The following is a 22,323-nucleotide window of genomic DNA, read 5'->3' on the forward strand; positions in this document are numbered from 1 at the left end:
ACCTTAAGCTTTGCAAATAAAATGTACATAACTTAACCTTGACTCTTGAGGCATTGTCATTGTCCATAGTTCAAGGCAAGCTCTAAGTTTTAAATTTTTTAAGACAACTTTTTCTCCTAAATGTTGTCATTCATGGTCATTTTGTGTCATGTTGAACTTGAAGTCAAAATCATGTATGAAGCATAACTCCTACATGCACCCATGGAATGTGGCTTATAGTGTAGCTTATTCGCCTTCTCAGAAAAAAAGTGAATACTAAGGTCCCTATTGGAAGCCAAAGCTTTTTTGTGGGCAATGGAATTAGTAGGTCAAAAGTAGATTTAGAATGTGGTAATTGAGGGTAATTCCAAAATTTGAGTTGAGGTAGTGACCAATAGATCCAAATTAGTGCACTAGAGAACTGTTAATTTTGTTGTTGAAGTCAGATTGCTATATGCAAGATTTGACAAGCTGGAGTTTAATTGGGTGTATAGGAATGCTAACAAAGCTACACGTCTTAGCAAGATGGTCTTTGTCAAACTCTTTTCCAAGTTAATTTGGTGAAGGGATTGGTCCCTTAGGAAATGTTGTCTTGGCATGACTAATTCTATTATTACGTTTATTATTGTAAATGTTAATTTCAATTTGTTTTTTTTTTAATTCATAATCAATAAACAAACAATATATATATATATATATATATATATATATAATTGTGATTATTTTTAAATGTACCGTGTATATGCACGGGTTACACACTAGTTAGTTAAAATTTGGGAGCCTTCCTCAATTTGGATGAGTTAACCCTGGATTGCCCTGCTTAACAATGAGAATAAAGAAATTAAAGATATTTTTATTAAAGTATAAAGGCCTAAATTACAATGCATATGATTACATTCACACAAAGCGATATAACACACTTACAACCATATATGAAGTTACAAGTCTACTGGATAAATTCTATAATATAAGAGAGAGTCAATTAATGTCTCTTGTTTTAATGTTTGATTGTGTATGCCTTGTGTAAGAGGGTGTCTCTATTTATATATGAGGCATTGACAATTAATCTTGTTTTCATTGCCAAATGTCGCATTGTTATTGCTTCTATTCCCATGTGCTTAATTAGAGAGTTGCTCAGTTAATTATTGGGGGCTGTTAAGAGCCAGCTTACAATTACTTAGGAATTCAGTTAGTTCAATCTTGACCTTTACACAATGACAACACTTATATAGATGGCTCCTAGGCTCCTAGCCTTTGTAACCCATTATGGCAAACAATAACCAAGTTCTTAGCTTTTAAACTTTAAATTGTCTGTCTCTCCCAGGAAAAAAAAAAAAAAAACTCTAAATTATCTCTAAACTTAGATATATCCCTTGAAGTAGTCATTTCCCTAAGCATTCCATATACATAGATTCCTAAAGAGTAATGCTAGGACCATTAAAATTGGCACAATTTTGTGCTATAATTCGTCATGTGACGAATTGTGATTAATTAATGAGAAATGATATGTCCATAACATTTTTACAATATTTTTACAACAAATCCTAAGTGGCAGGATGTTACTGGTTGTTATTGTTGGGGCAAAAAAGTAATCTTAGTGTTAGGTTCAAATTTGAACCAATAACAACTAACCACCTATGATTTGTTGTAAAAATATTGTGGACGTAGCACCTCTCTTAATTAATATGTGATAGTAAATCATGTGAAAATATACCTTTACTAATTATAACTCACCATATGGTGAATTACAGGACAAAATTATGCCAATTTCGATGGTTCTAACATTACTAATATTCCTAAGTCATAAAAGAGTGAGATGTGGCTAACTGAATAACTCTTTTTTTTTTTTTAATTAGGAGGGAAGAGAAGGAGAAGGAGAAGGAGAAGGAGGGTTGACCTTTTTTTTTTTTTTTTTTTTTGAGCAAAAGAAGGTGGGTTGACCTGATGATACGAGAAACAGGAAGGGGATAGGCTATTTAGACCCCTACCCCTATGTATCCTAAAAGTTCTAACCAATTGAAAATTTCTCTTTGAACCCCAAGTAATTTATGCAGTGATATAAACAAATTTATTCAACTACTTTATTATGAACCCCACACACAAGTACGTACGTATGTTAGCCATATATGTATATCAAATACCAAATCTAAGATGACAATAATAATAATAATAGTGAAAGCATTAAATACACAAATTTGATAATCAATTGGACAAACAAATCAATGAAGAACATTTTCAGTGAAAAAACTACTCTGGAGATTTAATTCCATAGAAAATTCGGTACAAACAAACAACTACAAAGGTCTACTTCTAAAATCTTTGTACATTTAGACTCTTTGTAACCTATGCAAAAGCATGACTTGCCCTTCTTCCTATAATATTAACTCCAAAACCTATAAATTCTACTCTAGTAATTTCCTCCACGAACTTCTCATATGCACAAATCAAAATCCCTAACACTCCAAAGAGCTCCTTAAAGATTTGTGGTAACAATGAACTCATTGGGATCAAACTTGTGGTTTTAAGAACGGTTCAAAGATTATTTATTTATTATTATTATTATTTATTTTTTTGTTTCTAAAAAAAATTTTTATTTTTCAAACAAAGCACAATAATGACTTATTTGTTTAGGCTCAAGAGGAAGGCTCCAAGATTTCATCTATCTTGCTTTGATATGATGATCTTTCTTCTATCAAGAAGTTGTGCATAATTGCTTGTGCTTTATATATACGTGGACAAAGTAGGGTTAAAATTGAAAAATAATTATTTTTCTAACGTGATGATTTCACTTGAATGAACATTGAGCAATGTAAGATCAAATTTTTTTTGTCTATTTAACATTTTTACCTTTAATGATTAGATTGTGTGAGGTGGTTTTCACTCGAACGAAATTGTTGGATATAATGCAATTGTTCAAATGGCCATATTTACTTTTTACTGTAACAAGTCTTACTCTAAAAATTCTTTATGATTTTAAGAATCATCAATTCATCATCATTGAGCATATAAACACTTTTCGTAACTTAATTTTATAATTCTCTAAATAGTTAATACAACTCAAATTTGATACCTTGTGATAAAAGGTTTACCAACACTCTAACAATCTAAAACCTAACCCATTTGTACAAACAGTTTCTCTTTGCTCCACGTAGTCCGGTTCTTAGCGAGATACAAGGTAAAGACCCTATTCTCCACAAAGTGAGTAGGTGTGAGAAGTGAGAACACGTGGCTGTGTAGCTAGAGAAACATGTTCCTACCAAACTCGCATTTATCATTCAATCTTATTAATTACTTTCTATATCTCTCTCGACCTTTCTTCCAATAAGGCAATAACAACTACTTGCCAACCAATCTACTCGCCACGCTCTTTCAATGCTAGCCACCATTCTTTATTTATATAACTACGTGACCAATCTCTCTCTTCAATCAACAGTACAATCTCATGTGTATTCTTGCTAAGCTACATAGCTTGCTTGCTCTTTATTAAAAGCCCATAAGTTTCTCTCTCTCTCTCTCTCTCTCTCTCTCTCTCTCACAATTACACAGACAAACACACAAATGGCACCAGCTTCTTTCCATCACACCTCAAATACAGTATGTGTCATGGATGCCTCAGGGCGCCTAGGCTCAACCCTGGTCGAGCGTCTCCTCCAAAGAGGCTACACTGTCCACGCTGCTGTTCAACACCATGGTTAGCTCAACTCTCTCTCAACCTAGCTATAGCTAGATTATAGTAATACCATATCTTCTTAATTTGTTTCTTATATTGGTCGTGTTTTTGCAATATTGTTCAGATGAATTGCAATTTAATGGGCTTGCTTCTGATAACAAGAAGCTGAAGATTTTCCATTCAGATCCCTACGACTATCAAAGCATAATTGATGCTTTGAAAGGCTGCTCTGGCTTGTTTTACACATTTGAGCCCCCAAAAGACCAACCCTCCTATGATGTAAGTTCCTTCTCATCTTCAGTTTACTTGTTCTAGCCAAACGCATAAAGAGAGTAACTATTTCTTTGTTGGGGTAATTAAGATTCATGCTATTAAGTATTGACAAATTGCTAGCTTAAGATCATATATATATGTGGTACTCCTAGAGAGTCCATGCGTGCACTTTACATGGTGAGTATAGCAGAAGCTTAGTTACGTCAGGTAATTTATTACTACAAAGCAGTTGCATCTATAGTTATTAGTTGCCTGTTACTTTCCAACTTGCTGTATGTTTGTTGCCTTGCCAGGGCAATTCCAACTCTCTCTCTCTCTCTGTGCCGTGTGTGTTGGGACACGCACACAACATTAAAGTTCAGGCAACGTACGGTTATAGGTTCCTCTCTAGTACAAGATTGAATTCCAAGCAATTAAGAGTTTATTTAGATACCGTTTATTGCTAAAAACTGAAAACACTGTATCAAAATAATTTTTAAATGTGTAAATAATGCCGTAGAACCTAGTTTTAAAGAAAAATATGCCAAATTCATACTTATGGGTCTCATAAACAGTATACAAGACCCACACAAAAAATGCAACCGCCGGCACAAACCGACAAACACAAATGCGTTTGTATCCAAACTAACACTAAGTAATGTGACATTTTTTAATTAATAACATCAAAATTAACCAAGATGCACCAAGTGGTCAGGCCCACCTTATTTAATTTATAAAATATTTATGAATTGATATGATTATAAATTTAATAAGTGAGACTTTAATTATTTAATAAATTAATAATTATAGATTTACTAACTTTTCAACAAAAGTATACCGTTACTTTATTATTAAGGCTGTCACTTTAAGGTGAATTTAAAGTCAGTTCTAAAAGGTAGAGAAAAGTAGCCTTTATTTACTTAGTTTGAGCATTATTTGGCTTTAAAAAAAAAAAAAAAAGCTTACAAATATCATTTTACTTTGTAATTGTTTCACTGGCAATGAAGGAAACTCACCTTTGTGACCTTGTTTGCTAAAAGTTACTCTCTCTCTCTCTCTCTCTCTCTCTCTCTCTCATATATATATATATATACACACACACACGTTAGGAGAAAATACAGGATATATGCCAGCTCTAATTTAAGTGTCTTTTTTATTTTTTAATTATTTTATTTTTTTCTCTCTTCGGAGAAAGGGTGAAAAAATAGGGTTTTAGTTCTCTAATGTAGACTGTAGTTGAAGGATTTTGAGCTCCACGGGGTATTCAGTTAAATCCATGAACTTGCCTAAAAAATACAACATTCTTAAATGCAAAATTTAGAGTCTATTTGATAAAAGATTTCTAATAGCGTTTAAGTTTTGTAGAAATAAGTGTGCAGTAAAAAATTATATGAAAATATGTATTTTAGTGTTTAAACACCGTTACTAAACGGGCTCTAACATTTTTTTTTTCACTTTTGTTATATAACTATATATAAGTCATAAATATTGGTTCAAATATTGAAAAATCCGACCAAATTTAAAATAAAATTGTGATCATACTTCATTCAATAAATTCTGTCAATTTCAAAGTCTTAAAACTTAAAAGAGCCAATATTGAATATGGGTGTAGGAATTTATGGCGGAAGTGGAGGTGAGGGCAGCACACAACGTTCTAGAAGCTTGTGCACAAACAGAAACAATGGAGAAGGTGGTTTTCACATCCTCGGTCACAGCCGTCGTTTGGAGAGATGATCGTAAATCCACAGCATCTGATTTGGATGAGAGACATTGGAGTGACATTAATTTTTGTCGTAAATATAAGGTATAATAAGTTCAATAATGTTAATCTTCAGCCAATTGGTATCTCATTTTATTCTTTTTTTAGATAGGGTATCTAATCTAATTTTATTCTGATTACACCTTTCCCATATTAGAAGTGTCTTTATCATGAACAATTTTTTCCTCTCAAAAAAATATTTTATTTGTCTCAACTTTTAATATATATATATGGGTTCAATATGAAATTTTTCAAAAAGAAAAGACTTAAGTATAATTATTTATATCTTATACATTGAGTTACTTAATTAAATTTAAACATATGGTTGCATTGATCAATAAAACACAAACAATATTATTTTTCTAAAATAATTAAATTCAATATAGTTATGTATTTAAACTTTATTGGCTAACATAATGTAACTAAGAAATCGTACCTCATTTTAGAAAAAGAAAACATACCTAAACTTTACCTTTTCCGAAATAGGTAAGAAAATAAAATACGTAAGTGGAACTAATCCCTTTTCTCAATCTCTATGATGTCACTCAACTTTCCTCCCTCTCTTATTCCAAAAACTCCCCCAAATAGTAAAAAAAAAAAAAAACTTGTGGTAAGACTCAAGACTCACTAATAGTTCGAAAACACACACACACACACACACATATATATATATATATATATATATATTTCTTTTTATACTTTTCCATTTAATTATTATGATTTTATCTTTCAAACAATTGAGAAATTGTAACAAAAAATAGAAAGTTTTTAAAAAATATATATATATATATATATATTGCTTTTCCATTATATAATAATTAATATATCATCTTTATATTGCCAATTCTGAATTTCTAACTAGAAAAAAAAAATGTACATGTTGACCCTTAAAATTGGAAAAACAGTTGTGGCATGCAGTATCAAAGACCCTAGCAGAAAAGACAGCATGGGCCTTAGCAATGGACAGGGGAGTGAATATGGTATCAATCAATGCAGGGTTGATTATGGGCCCTGATCTGTCTATTACTAACCCATATTTGAAAGGAGCCGCTGAGATGTACGAAGATGGAGTGTTGGTGACCGTCGATCTAAATTCTTTGGTGGAAGCCCACATTTGTGTCTACGAAGATATCTCATCTTATGGACGTTATTTATCTTTCAATCACGTTATTAATCGACATGAAGATGCTGTTAAGCTAGCCCAGATGTTGACCCCTTCTGCCCCTATGTTACCTCAAAGGTATATATTATACAAACAAGATTTTTACCCAATAAATTAAAGACAATACACATTTATAATACCATATAGAAGTATAATTAATTTTAATTGATTATCAAATTATAATAATAAAATTTGATAATTTTATTTTTATTTTTTGTATTTTCTAAGCTTAAATGCATGAATTTGCATGTAATCATAATTGATATTCAACTAAAGTATAATTGAAATGGTTGGTTCCAGTTAACTCAATTGATAAAATTTCTTATTGTTGAATAAGAGATTTGAGGTTTAATTCTCGATTAGAATCTCGGTTTAATGATAAAGAAAAAAGAAATGACACTTGGTGTGAAATTAGAGTATATTTAAAATTAATATAGTGACACTTGACGTCATTTTCTCAAGAGGAAAAAAAAAAAAAAAAAACACTTGCCATCAAATAATATAACTTCTAGAATATGATTTGTTGGATTTTTTTTTTTTTTTACTTCTTTATGACATGAGAATTAAAATTACTAAGATCAACATTTGTTGGAATAAATATACCACAATTTTAAGGGCGTGTCTGTAATATAATTTATAATTTATGGTACACATTAATTTTAAGGATGTACGTACAGTTTTTTTTTGTACGTACAGTTTGTACTTGCATAATAATAAATTAATAACATGCTTTTAATCTCTGTACAGCTGTGACCAGGAAATGAAGATCATCCAACAGAGGATAAGCAACAAGAAATTGAACAAATTGATGGTGAATTTCCAGGTTGGGAGTGATGAAAACTCATCGTGATCAAAATTAAATTAAAGCATACATTATTATTAGCATATCAATCGGGATGGCTTGGCTCCTGTAGATTGTTTTCCATCCTGTCCTTTTTTTTCTTCTTTCTCTTTTGCCTTTTGTTTTGTATGAATGCTTAATTATTAATATTATACCAAAATAAATTCATGAATCCTCTCTTTCTTCATCTATATTACAACTCTTTTCGTTAAGATTACTCTTGCCCAGGTTGTATATTGTTCTTTTACCCTCCAAGCAGATTTTCCTTCTCTACTCTCTCACATTGGTGTATACATCTCTATTTTTTTTTTTTTTTAATTTCCTTTTGTTTATATGAATGGTCACAAGTCATAATAACATGACAGATGATGCACATATGTTATGCAAACCATGCACACTTTTTTTTTTTTTTTTTGATAGCAAACTTGAAAACTTACATTAAACAGAAGAAAACATTACATCATGATAGAGCTTGTTCCAATAAACAAGAATTCTCTTCCATCCAAACCATAAAATCAACAATATTAATAGCATGTTTTGCTAAGAGATGGACATGTTTATTCTCTTGTCTACATACATGAGAAAACAACACTTTTCTAACATCATGACAAGAGCTTTGAATCCCATAAATTATATGCATAACCGAAGCTGACTGAGACGATAAACCTTGAAGGGCATGAATCACATTGAGAGAGTCACCTTCTAAAATGAACTCCTGTAATCCCACTTATTTGGCAAATTGCAACCCATATTCAAATGCTTTGGCTTCCACCTCTAAAGGACCTAAAGGAGCATGAAATTTTTTGTTCGATGCAGCCACAACCAAACCATTAGCATCATGAATTATCACACCCACCCTAAATTCCTTTCTTTCTTTGAAAACAGCCCCATCCATGTTCACTTTATACAACTGATTTAAGGGAGACAACCAACATTGTTGGACCACAGGTTCAGTTAGCAACGGTATTGCAGTAGCAATGACTTCTTGAAATTCCAGCAGCCAAAGAGAAGCATCACGACACAACTCCAAATCACCAAGCCGCTTTCCACCATTGTGAGTTTCATTCCAGTTACTCCACAACCTCCAAGCAATCGTTCCCATCAAAGCAACTACCATGCACACGTATGTTGGTATATATGATTATGTGATTCTCTCAGCATTGTAAAACAATGGATTCTAATTAGTTTAATTGGTAATAAAGTTGTTTGCAGTCGAATTAGAAATTTAAGGTTCAAACTCTATTTATATCAAAACCCATTTGGTGTTTTGGCTTAATAAAAAAAACAGACGTGATAAGTTAAAATTTTATAAAATAAAATAAAAATGGTATCTACAATATAATTTTTTTTTTAATCTTCTAGAGACAATCTAACAGCTGAAAATGTAGAGGAATGATTTTTTTTTTTTTTCTGATAAACAAAAAATGAAAGACTAATCGAATTGCTCACCTACCATTCAAGGAATGATCACCATCATTTATTTATGGAACAAGTCAAATCCAGGTTTAGATACATGGTTTATTTACCAAAAGAAAACTAAGCGTTATGGCTTGATAGGACATTGATCTATGTATTCCGTGTGCTACGCTGCTACGCACATGATCCTAGCAGCCTAGCCACGTATATTTCAAATTTTAATTTTCAAAGTTAGTAGCACAGACTAACCGGGATTTAAAATTTAGGGAGGGTCAAAGTTCTTTGTTTAAAAATTGTAAAAAGTTAGAATATTAATATTAAAGGTTGACAATGATGCATTATTAGCATTAATTTTTTTTGTATATTTTATTTTTTTTAAATCAATAATAGATATTTATAATCAAGAATTTTGTAAGTCAATTAATACATTTTGATATTTTCAAGGTCTAATTGAGGTTAGACTAATTCTTTATTCTATCTACATTATAATTTTTTTAAAATATATTTATTATTTTCATATAATTCTATACCTAATAACTTCATAATGCTATATGTGGGGGGCTAAAAGATCCTGATGGGAACGTGGGCCTTTTGGGTCGTGTTAAAGAAGGCCGACCTGATTCTGGGTTTAGAATTTGTCAGTACTATGGATCGGCCCATGCGCCGAGGATCCGAGGATCCAGCCGAGGGTGACTTTACCCTCGGATGAACACCGAAGAACTCGGGATTTCATAGTAAAGATTAAGGGATGGCACGGTTAAGGCCAATGGTTAAAAGGGGGGAACCCTAGAATGCCCCAGAAGCACCGGTGTTGAAGAAATGTCAAAGATAAAGGCTGCTACCTCCACATTAAAGACCCTGCACCTACCACCCTGGCCGCATTTATGGAGAAGTGACACCTGAACAGTGGAAGAGAAACTTCTGGTTACTATTCAAAGGCATTGAGAAGGGAAATATCTAGGCTAAGGGGGAGGTGGGGCAACACGTGTACAAAGTGTTCAAAAGAGTAGTATTTAAAGGGCAATCTAAGACAGAAAGGAGGAGGGATTTTTTGTAACCTAAAAAAGAAAAAAGACAAGGAGAAAGATATAATATAAGAACAGCTCTTGGCTTACGTTCGAGAAGGCCGATTTACAATATCCCTTGTAGTTTCTAAGTATTTACAACTTTTAGTTTGTCATTTAATTCCCACATACTTCTAACCTGGGTTTCAAGCCCACACTCTACAAATTCATATTGTTTAAGGCTCATTGGGCCTGAGCCCATAACTGTTCTTGGGGCCAGGTGCACTTGTGCACTTACAATTGGCGCCGTCTATGGGAAATCTAGTTTAGAAGAGGTAGGGATATTATGGCAGGCTTAGGCTCTCACTATGCAGAGTCACAAGGATCACAACCGGAAGATCATTTCGAACGTCTTGAACATCGTAGGGATCGTGAGGGAAGCGTCCATACAGAATACCCAGGGGCTAGCCATACTCATGGAGGGGGTAGCACTACCTATGATGATGGTTCTAAATCCATGCAGAAGGAAATCAATCGTTTGAAGAGGAAGTTACGCCGTGCTAAACGTAAGGTTTCCCCGTCCTCGTCTAGTTCTTCCTCAGAGAAGGATAGGGGACTTGGCTACAGTTCAAGGTCATGTTCCCCCACCGGCGCAACATCCTCAGGTGAGGAGGACGACCAGCCAGCCCGCAGACGTAAGAAGCTTCGTTCTAGGGGCTTAGGCAACGATACCATGAGTAGGGCGTTGCACCAGCTCTCTAAATCTCCGTTTTCACGGAGGATCGAAGGGGAGGCTTCCCGGGGAGGTTCACCCGGCCCACCTTTACCATATATAATGGCCGGGCCGATCCGGTGGAGCACGTGAGTCACTTCAACCAAAGGATGGCAAGGCACTCTCACAACGAGACTTTGATGTGTAAAGTCTTCCCCTCCACTTGGGACCCGTGGCTATGAGATGGTTTAACGGTCTCAAATCGGGATCCGTAGGCTCATTTGGGGGAGCTAACTAGGGCATTTGCTTCGCGGTTCATTACGTGTAGCGAGAGTCCCTCGGCCATTGGACTCGTTGCTATCCATGGCCATGAAGGAAGGGGAGACACCGAAAGCATACTCCGACCGATACTTGGGAGATGTTTAATGAAATAGACGGCGACTTTGATGAGGTGGCCCTTAATACCTTTAAGGTGGGTCTCCTGCGATCACGACCTAAGAAAGTCTTTGATGAAAAAGCCCGTCGGCGTACGCCGTCTTATGGATCGTATTGATGAATACAAAAGGGTAGAGGAAGACCGAGGGGAAAAGGAAAGGAGAAGGTTATCCCACGGAGAGAAGGGATTTCGGGTCGGACGGATATCACAACAACAAGGCGAGGAGGGATTACTTCGGACAATCCGGCTCGGCGGCACCTCACAAATGCGTGTTCGAGAACCGGTGCATCGGTTATTAGAAAAAGTTCGTAAAGAGCCCTTTTTCGGATGGCCCGGCAAGATGGCAAAGGGACCCCGCGAGAAGAAATCAAAACCTTTTCGTCGGTATCATCGGGATGTGGGTCACACTGCGAAAGCCGCGTCGGACCCCGTGGAACCATCTAGAGCGGCTCGTCGGTGAGGGAAAGTTAAAGCGGCACTTGTGTCGGCCACCGGGCGGGTCGGTCAAGTTGGTTCGAACAACCGGAAGGAACGGTTCATCTCGGCCAAGATTGGGAACAATTAATGTTATCTTCGCGCACCTTTGGTAGGACCGGCTCAGGTCCCACTAGGGTGATGGCGGTTTCCCATCCGTAGGCCGAGGATGTGGGTAGCAGGCCGAAGAGATTAAAGGGCACTTTACCTGTCTTGGGTTTCTCCGAGGAGGATAAAGTAGGGACTATCCAGCCTCATGACGATGCTCTTGTGGTTACCCTCAGGATAGGGAACTATGATGTGAGAATGGTGATGATAGATCAGGGCAGCGGTGCAGATATCATGTACCCTGATCTATTTAAGGGGCTAAGATTGGAGTTGGAAGATCTAACCCCTTACGACTCCCCACTTATAAGCTTCGAAGGAAGGGCCGTTGTGTCGAAGGGACAGATCCGTTTACCCGTTCAATCCGGCACAGAAACGGTTGAGGTAGATTTCATTGTGGTTGACGCGTACTCTCCATATACAGCCATCCTCGCCAGGCCATGGCTACACGCTTTGGGAGCTGTCTCTTCTACCTTACATGTTAAGGTGAAATTCCCCTCGGGGGAGCATGTTGAGGAAATCCTCGGCAGCCAGCTAGTGGCTAGGCAATGCATATCGGCTGCGGTGCTTCGTCGCCGAAATTGAGTCATCAACCTTGCCCATCCGGGAGTCATAGCAATTGCCTCCGGAGGCACCCGAAGCGATGACCGGAGACGAGGCCGTTTGTGAGGAGTTAGAGAAGTTTGTAATAACGGATGATCCGAGAGGTTCTTCCAAGTTGGCATACTTTTGCCACACCAAGAGAAGATGGAGTTGTTGAAATTTCGAAGGATAATTTAGATGTCTTTGCGTGGGACCCCTGAGGCTCCGAGGCGTAGATCCGAACTTTATTTGTCATCGTTTAAACGTCAATCCCTGCCATCGTTCCGAGGAGGCAGCCACCTCGGCGATCTTCCCAAGAACATTCCGAGGCCTGAAGGAAGAGGTTCTTAAACTCAAAAGGGCGGGGGCTATCAAAGAAGTTTTCTACCCCGAATGGTTGGCTCATCTTGTTGTTGTTAAAAGAAGAACGGCAAGTGGAGAATATGTGTGGACTTTACCGATACGAACAAGGCATGTCCTAAAAGATTCTTTCCCAATGCCACGGATTGATCAACGGTAGATGCTGCGTTGGACATCCTCGGATGAGTTTCTTGGACGCCTTCCGAGGGTTACCACCAAATTCCGCCAGAGGATCGGGAGAAGACTGCTTTCATTACTCCAACCGGGAACTATCATTATAAGGTCATGCCATTTGGATTAAAAAATGCTGGGGCTACTTATCAAAGAATGATGACCCGAATGTTTGAACAGCAACTGGGGAAAACCATCGAAGTATACGTAGATGATATGGTGGTGAAGAGTAAGACAGTACCTTCACACATGACAGATCTGGCCGACACCTTCCAGGTGCTAAGGAAGTATAAGTTGCGCCTTAACGCCTCCAAGTGTTCTTTTGGCGTGGGATCTAGAAAGTTCTTGGGATATATGATTACTCATAGGGGCATAGAGGTAAACCCAGTGCAAGTTAAGGCTATTCAGAATTTGCAGCCGCCTAGGAACCCAAAAGAGATTCAGAAATTGACTGGAATGATTGCTGCGTTGAATAGATTTATTTCTCGGTCAGCTGACCGATGTTGTCCTTTCTTTCAGTTGTTGCACAAGTGGAAATGGTTTCAATGGACCGAGGCCTGCGAGTTAGCTTTCCAACAGCTTAAGCAATATCTTTCTCGGCCACCTATTTTATCTCGCCCTGAGGTGGACGAGGTTTTATTCGCTTATCTGGCCGTGGCTATTCACGCGGTGAGCTTAGTCCTTATAAGGAATGAAAGCGGAGTACAGAGACCGATCTACTACGTTAGTAAGTCCTTGAATGAGGCCGAGGTGCGCTATACCGCCCTTGGAAAAAGCACTTCCGGCCGTAGTCCACGCCACGCGCAAACTTCCTCATTATTTCCAATCTCATCTTGTGGTTGTTTTGACCCGGTTGCCTCTTAAGGCCGTGTTGTGTAGTGCGGTGTGTTTCGGGTGGTGGCAAAATGGGGAACCATTTTGGGAGCCTTTGATGTTAAATACAAGCCTCGCACTTCGGTAAAGGGACAGGTCCTCGCTGATTTGGTGGCAGAGTTCACTGAACCATTGTTAGAAGAAACTTCAAAAGAAGCACACATGGGTGAAAAATCAGTTGGTGCGATCACAGACGTATCGCCCTCGGTTTGGAGAGTCTATGTGGATGGGGCTGCTAATCAAAAAGGGTCTGGTGTTGGACTTGTTCTAATGTCCCCTGAAGGAATTGTCTTCGAAAAATCTTTGAGATTGGCCTTCTCGGCTACTAATAATGAGGCCGAGTATGAAGCAGTCTTGGTAGGCATGCAAATGGTACATAAGATGGGTGGCATGGAAATCCATGTGTTCTCGGACTCTCAGTTAGTGGTCGGCCAAGTCATGGGGACCATGGAGGCTAGAGACCCCCGAATGTAGGAATATTTGGCCCAGGTCAAGCGTCAGCAGGCTGAATTCGACTCCTTTGCCTTAGCTCACGTCTCTAGGAGTGGAAACACTCATGCAGATTCTTTGGCTGCGTTGGCAACATCCTCGGCTCAAGGTCTACCAAGGGTTATTCTCGTTGAGGATCTGGTAGAACCTTCTCTTGTATGCTAACGCACCTCGCATCCATCTAATAAGGCTGGTCCTAGTTGGATGGATTCGATCATATCTTTTCTTAGAAGTGACATTCTTCCCGAAGACGGGGTTGAAGCGAGAAAGGTACGTCGAAAGGCGCCGCGTTTACGGTTGTCCGAGGACCGGAAGCTATACAAACGATCCTTTTCGGGACCGTATTTGTTGTGTGTGCACCCCGAATCAACCGAAACGTTAATGGAGGAACTGCATGAGGGAATTTGTGGGAGCCACACCGGGGGAAGATCCTTAGCCCATAGCAGCCACGACTCGGGGGTTATTGGTGGCCTAATATGCGAGAGGGAGGCTCGGGATTATGCCAAAAAATGTGATCAATGTCGAGGTTCGCCCCTAATATCCACCAACCTGGAGGGTTCTTAACCTCTCTCGCCCCTTGGCCTTTCACGCACAGTGGGGCTTGGACATTGTAGGGGCCATTTTCGAGGGTACAGCGGCAACAAAAGATGGCCGCTCGTGGGAACAGACTACTTCACTAAATGGGTTGAAGTGAGCCCTTAGCCAATATCCGAGATGTTGATTCAAAGAAATTTATATGGAAAAATATTGTTACTAGATTTGGTATACCGCATACACTTATCTCGGACAATGGCGTTCAATTTGACAAAGAACGCCTTTAGGCAATATTGTGGTGACATGGGTATCATAAATAGATATTCTACCCGAAGCTTATCCTCGAGGAAATGGTCAGCCGAGGCCGTTAACAAGGTCATAGTCAACGGGCTCAAGAAGAGGTTGGATGATGCGAAAGGTAAATGGGTAGAAGAGCTCCCTCATGTCCTCGTGGACGTATCGGACCACGCCGCGCATCCACCTTTGGAGAAACGCCATTCTCTATGACTTATGGAGCCGAGGCGGTGATACCATTGGAATCTGGTTTTCCTACTCTAAAGACAAGTTCTTTTAGTCCAGAGAATAACAAGGGACTTCTAGAGAAAGATCTTGATTTACTTGAGGAACGGCGTGAGGCAGCTATGGTCCAAATGGCCTATTATCAGCAGAAGCTAAAACGAGGATATGATGCCCACGTGAAGCTAAGGCCACTTGCGCCTGGTGATCTTGTATTAAGGAAAGTTGTAGGCACTTCTAAGAACCCAGCTTGGGGTAAGCTCGGACCTAACTAGGAAGGCCCCTATCGCATTGTTTCAATAGCAGGCATAGGGTCGTATAGGCTAGCTGACCTAGACGAACGAATTATACCACGTCCATGGAATGTAAATAATCTTAGAAGGTATTATTATTAATGAAAATGAGCTTTTGTCAATATATTTCAAAGTTATGAGTAGCTCTGATTCTTGAAATTATCATTTTTAAGAATCAAACAGAAACTTGGTTAAGTGCAGTCCTCGGACCATAAACCTTGTGGAAATTGATGTCTTGTCATTTGTTAAACAGAACCTTAGTTATGCCGGGTCTTCGGACCTCCTACTTTGGGAAAATTAACATTTGAAGTTATCATTTTTAAGAATCAAACAGAAACTTGGTTAAGTGCAGTCCTCGGACCATAAACCTTGTGGAAATTGATGTCTTGTCATTTGTTAAACAGAACCTTAGTTATGCCGGGTCTTCGGACCTCCTACTTTGGGAAAATTAACATTTGAAGTTATCATTTTTAAGAATCAAATAGAAACTTGGTTAAGTGCAGTCCTCGGACCATAAACCTTGTGGAAATTGATGTCTCGTCATTTGTTAAACAGAACCTTAGTTATGCCGGGTCTTCGGACCTCCTACTTTGGGAAAATTAACATTTGAAGTTATCATTTTTAATAATCAAACAGAACCTTGGTTAAAGTGCGGTCCTCGGACCATAAACCTTGTGGAAATTGATGTCTCGTCATTTGTTAAACGGAACCTTAGTTATGCCGGGACTTCGGACCTCCCACTTTGGGAAAATTAACATTTGAAGTTATCATTTTTAAGAATCGAAACGAAACTTGGTTAAGTGCAGTCCTCGGACCATAAACCTTGTGGAAATTGATGTCTTGTCATTTGTTAAACAGAACCTTAGTTATGCCGGGTCTTCGGACCTCCTACTTTGGGAAAATTAACATTTGAAGTGATCATTTTTAAAAATCAAACAGAAACTTGGTTATGTGCAGTCCTCGGACCATAAACCTTGTGGAAATTGATGTCTTGTCATTTGTTAAACAGAACCTTAGTTATGCCGGGTCTTCGGACCTCCTACTCTGGGAAAATTAACATTTTTAAGAATCAAACAGAAACTTGGTTAAGTGCAGTCCTCGGACCACAAACCTTGTGGAAATTGATGTCTTGTCATTTGTTAAACAGAACCTTAGTTATGCCGGGTCTTCGGACCTCCAACTTTGGGAAAATTAACATTTGAAGTTATCATTTTTAAGAATCAAACAGAAACTTGGTTAAGTGCAGTCCTCGGACCATAAACCTTGTGGAAATTGATGTCTTGTCATTTATTAAACAGAACCTTAGTTATGTCGGGTCCTTGGATCTCCTACTTTGGGAAAATTAACATTTGAAGTTATAATTTTTAAGAATCAAACGGAAAATTGGTTTAAGTCTTATCTTCGGACCACAACTTTGATCAAGGTTGTCTCCTTATTATGACTGGATGTTAATGCGTTACTGTTTATTAAATTTGGATCTTAAGTTTCATATCTTTGGTTGTTAAGCAATTTTGTGTAAGGAACGGTCCTCGGATCTTACATCTTACTAGAAACAGTGTTATGCATTATAAGGGTTTAATCGTTATATGAAGTCCTTTCTTCTTTTTAGTCAAGGCATTGTTTAAATATATTAACCATGTCACCTTTTATTAAATCTTTAATAATATGCGTGTGATTATATGAAAGTTATGATTGTGCAATCCTTGGTGTTAGAGTTATTTACTCTGAGAAACTTCTGTAATAAGAACAAAAAGTATAAAGTAAAAATGATACAACCCAAGTGAAAAGCAAAATGAAATTGTTCTTCATTAATTAGTCAAATATACATTACATATATAATTCAAACATGGAAAAAGAGAAGTCCTAAAGATAAGTCCTAAGCCTTTAGAGGGGGGTCTTGCTGAGAGGTACTGGTGCCCTCGGTCTTTCTCAACTCCAGCTTTCAAAAGGAGTCAAAACTTGCTTTCCTTTATCGCTTGTCTTCGTTGGAAGGACGTTGGGTTCCACTATCCGGCTCAAGTCCTTCTCTCGCATCCCCTTCTCCTTCCTTCTCTTTGTTGGAACCGAGAGGGTTACGTAGGATCAGAACTTGTGGGACCACGGAGGTGGAAGCGGGAAGAGTTGTCTCGGGGGTAGGAGTAGCGGCAGGAGCCTCTTCAATCTCCCGTATTTCTAGGAGAAGCCAAACGTTCTCGGACTTCCTCGGACATCCGAAGATTGGGGAACTCTGCTACGTTTAAAGCTTCCCCCATACTTTTGACGGTATTCGCGGCATAAAGCCGCGAACTCCTCCGTCGCTCCTCCGTGGTTGCTACCCCTTCATCGAAACTTGCACCTTGGCGGCGTGGAGAGAGAGTTGGAAGGAGCGGCTTCTTTCTTCATCAACGCCAGATTCCTTCTTCGCATCCGAGCACTCCCTTCGAGCTTGGGAGAGTTCTTCATCTCTTTCATGAAGGAGCTTGCGGCCGTCCTTCTATCCGGGTCTTCATCGTCTTCAAGTTTGACTCGACCCCATTTTTCTCTCTCCTCGGATCCGCCACCTCGGAGGTCGGCTTCTCGTTCTCGGCAAGGGCGTACCCAAGGACTTTTCGCCTCCACTCGATTTCGAGCTCGGTTCCGGCTATTTTTCGAGTGTCTTCAATAAACTTCTCAGCTACGAAGACCTCCTGAATAGCCTGTAACAAAGTATGATGGAGTTAAGAACAGTAAAAAACAAACTTACTTATAAATATTGTTAAAAGTGGAATCTTCCGAAAAAAAAGGAGAAACACTTACCAGCGCTAAGTCTCTTTTTAGGGAGAGGAATAGTTGTGGCTGGCCCATTTTTTCCAAGGTCTCCATGTCCTTGGGCGGCGGGGAGGGGCGTTCCAAGACCTCGGCCGGAGTGGTGGGCATGGCCTTGTTGAACCGCCCTTATACCGGACCGGGCCGGAGATGGGTGCGCCGTCCGGTCTTAGATCGGGGGACCGGGTGGTCGGTGCTCGGCGCACTTCAGCCTCGTCCACGAATTCCCCCGATTTCAACCGAAGCGGGCCCTACCCTTGCCCTTGTCCACCTTCTCCGCCGCCGGGGCGGTGGGAGTTGTTGTCGTGGTTTCTTGGGGTCTTTATTAATCGTCCCCTCGTTATCCCCCTTCCTCTTCTTCTTTGGATCCTCGGCCGGAAGTTTTGGCTCGAGTTTGGAGGAGGAGGTGGTAGGGATGGGGGAACTTGAGACGTCCCCCTCTTTTCTCGCAACCTTAGCAGCCCCTATTGGTGAGGAGACCTCCATTCTTCCCATGTCTTCTTCAAATTCGTCCTCGGGAAGGGCAACCACAAACCCTGCAATTCCCGGAGGCCTCGGTGGCTTCTTCCTCCTCGTCGGAAAGTACCACCCGGGTTCCCGCGAGGTCTCTCGGTGTCTTCGAGATGGAATTGATCTATCTCGTCGTCAAGTGTGTGTGAAGAAGACACACCTCTACTGGAACGATGGTTGCTTGTGAGTGCACGGCGAGGGACTTATTGGCCGGTTGTACAAAATGGTGTTAGGAGCGTCCGGGAGGTCATGGTCGTCCGAAAGTGGGGCCGAGCTACGTTTATCCTCTTTCGTCTTCGGTCGCCCGCAATTATGGCGTTCTCCCCATCTCCCCGGAAGTCCGAGGAAGAGGAGTGTACCCTAGAATGAGATGAGACCGGAGTTGTAAGTCTTCGCTAACGAACACCTCGGAGCGAAGTACTCGGTTTAGATCGGCGACGTTACGATGACTCGTACGGACGCACGTGTTGTTTATCCGCAAGAAAGACGTCAAAACAAATAAATTTGGTCGAGAATTCACACGGATATTTAACAAGTTCAAGTAATCATGAATCGTATTTCTATGTGTGTTAGAGGAAGTTGTGTTGTGGGGAGATTAATCCTACGGCATCGCACCCTGGATCCCCCACTCAACCGGCAGTGGAAGCCGTCGTGCCAGTTCCCAGAGACGATCAGGTGGTCGTCCTTCATGCCTTTGTTGGATTTGGGCAGGCAGGAGATTAACCTAACAACACTAGAACGGGACTTAATGTAGTAACCCACTTTGGAAAGTTTATGGGACTCATATAGAAACACGACATCGTGCCATGTGAGGTTTAAACCCATCTGCTCGTTCAGAGCATCTACACTACCCAAAACTCTAAAAACGTTTGGGAGGCATTGATCGGGACACAACCGGTGGTTGCGAAGGTATTCCCTAGTTACAGGTTTCATTGGAAGGGTCATCCCACCCTCTATAAAGGCTATCATTGGGATGATAACCTCTCCCTCTTTCCTGGAACCGGCCACGGCTTCTGCCGGGCAATATTCTAATCCTACGTCGCTGGGAATACGGTATTTGGCCCTAAAGCCTTCCATCCCAGCGGCGGTATCAACTAGACACTTGAATTTTCCCATTACAGAGGAACGATAGACTAGACTCTAAGAGAGAGAGTGTTTGTAGTGATAGCCGAGGACAAATATCGAGGAGAAAAGGTTAAGAATAGAAGGAGCAAGAACTTGTAAGGTTGAAGGTGTGCAAATTTCCACGGTTTTCTGCAAGTAAGGTATGATGGCTGATGTCTTGATGGGATTACCCCCTGAGGAATTAAATGAAGGCGCAGGTTCCCAAAGCGTCACGACGTGCGAAAAGGCGGCCTCGAAATTATATTTGTCCCGCCTAAAATTTCGTGGAGTAATGAGGGCCGTTGGATGCCCATCTCACCGTTGAACGTGAGGGACAAAGTGTAACTGGCAGTAATAAATACGCGCGTTGTTGAAATTAAAACCGCCAAATGGCATCTTCTAGGATGCGAAACGATTTCCACACGTGCCATTATTCACAAAGTGAGTGGAGTAGGTTCTCGTCGGATCAAAACCCTATTTTTCTCCTCGGACGTTGAAAATTAGAGTTTTGAGGGGCTATTGTGGGGGGCTAAAAGATCCTGATGGGAACGTGGGCCTTTTGGGCCATGTTAAAGAAGGCCGACCTGATTCTGGGTTTAGAATTTGTCAGTACTATGGGTCGGCCCATGCGCCGAGGATCCGAGGATCCAGCCGAGGGTGACCTTACCCTTGGATGAACACCGAAGAACTTGGGATTTCATAGTAAAGATTAGGGGATGACACGGTTAAGGCCAATGGTTAAAAGGGGGGAACCCTAGAACGCCCCAGAAGCACCGGTGTTGAAGAAATGTCAAAGATAAAGGCTGCTACCTCCACATTAAAGACCCTGCACCTACCACCCTGGCCGCATTTATGGAGAAGTGACACACGAGCAGTGGAAGAGAAACTTCTGTTACTATTCAAAGACAACGAAGGGAAATATCTAGGCTAAGGGGGAGGTGGGGCAACACGTGTACAAAGTGTTCAAAAGAGTAGTATTTAAAGGGCAATCTAAGACAGAAAGGAGGAGGGATTTTTTGTAACCTAAAAAAGAAAAAAGACAAGGAGAAAGATATAATATAAGAACAGCTCTTGGCTTACGTCCGAGAAGGCCGATTTACAATATCCCTTGTAGTTTCTAAGTATTTACAACTTTTAGTTTGTCATTTAATTCCCACATACTTCTAACCTGGGTTTCAAGCCCACACTCTACAAATTCATATTGTTTAAGGCTCATTGGGCCTGAGCCCATAACTGTTCTTGGGGCCAGGTGCACTTGTGCACTTACACTATATATAAAAGATTCTAAAAAAATAAAACAAAAACTATAGTTAAAAGTTCAAATCCATATTTAGTATTACATTAATAAAATAACCAGAGTAGAAATTCTATCTTGTATAAAAAAAAAAATCATGCATTAATATTCAAAAAAAAAAAAGAGTGAGACAATTATTGGTGTCTTGGTTAAGGATTTTTTATTTATAATTACTTGTTTAAGGTTGAGGTAGCATAAAGATGCGAGATATTTTCCTTTAAAAGTTGAAAATTTGAAAAAGTAGTAAAAAAATAAAAGAAAAAGAGACCTGTTAAAAAATCATATAATAATGAACGGTAACTTTGAGTCTTCAACTATATAATAATAAAGCTTTCCCATCGCTACATTAATTTTGCTAAGGCACAAAATTTATTACCAATAGACTAATCACAAACATGCTCTAGTGACAGTTTAATTAAAGCACAAAACAGTAGATTATTATTGTTTTACACATGTATTACATTTATGCATGCATGCCAAGTGTGTCCCAAAGTTAATAAAACATTAAACATTAATAAAATTCTATCATTTAAAAAAAAAAAAATCCCATGGGTTGTGTTAAAGAGCAATAGATCTTTTAAAAAATAATTTTTTTTCATGGATTGAGTTAAAGACACCAACTGATCCAAGTTGCTGGTGACACTAATTTGTGTGTGGATGGAGTGATTAGCAGTATATGAGCTGTGTCTGTAACTATGGGGTGGAGTTATTTGAGAGAGACAAAAAGCTCTCAATTAAGAGGTAGAAATTGGGTAGAGGTTATTGGATTTTTGTAATTTGTTTTGCTAGGATTTATAATTGATTTGTAATATTTGTTTTAACTTAGACGGTGTCCAAAGATTTATTATTATTATTATTTAAATATGTGAATTATTTTGTAAATTGTCCAATCGTTTAGCTAAATGTTTTTTTTTTCTTAGGACAACTAGACAAGAGATGATTTAATATTTTTTTTCATTTTTTGTTTCATGGGTCAGCTTGTAAATTGTTTGGGAGAAGGGGG

General features: G+C 39.2%; 1 protein-coding gene across 1 annotated transcript; it reads left to right on the top strand.

Annotated features, from left to right (window-relative positions):
* The first annotated feature begins 3,307 nt into the window (after positions 1-3,307).
* LOC142612878 (cinnamoyl-CoA reductase-like SNL6) lies at positions 3,308-7,835 on the top strand. The gene is made up of 5 exons (XM_075785052.1): positions 3,308-3,670; positions 3,774-3,928; positions 5,514-5,705; positions 6,566-6,900; positions 7,570-7,835. Exons 1-5 carry the CDS (start codon positions 3,538-3,540, stop codon positions 7,670-7,672), a joined length of 918 nt encoding a protein of 305 aa, XP_075641167.1. The 5' UTR covers positions 3,308-3,537; the 3' UTR covers positions 7,673-7,835.
* Positions 7,836-22,323: the final 14,488 nt, after the last annotated feature.

This window comes from Castanea sativa, chromosome 10 (genome assembly GCF_040712315.1).
Source record: "Castanea sativa cultivar Marrone di Chiusa Pesio chromosome 10, ASM4071231v1".
In the NCBI taxonomy this organism is placed as follows: domain Eukaryota; kingdom Viridiplantae; phylum Streptophyta; class Magnoliopsida; order Fagales; family Fagaceae; genus Castanea; species Castanea sativa.

Coding starts and splice junctions, on each gene's coding strand:
- LOC142612878 (XM_075785052.1), top strand. CDS start 3,538: ATGGCACCAGCTTCTTTCCATCACACCTCAAATACAGTATGTGTCATG. Junction 3,671..3,773: donor CGCTGCTGTTCAACACCATG/GTTAGCTCAACT, acceptor AATATTGTTCAG/ATGAATTGCAATTTAATGGG. Junction 6,901..7,569: donor GCCCCTATGTTACCTCAAAG/GTATATATTATA, acceptor ATCTCTGTACAG/CTGTGACCAGGAAATGAAGA.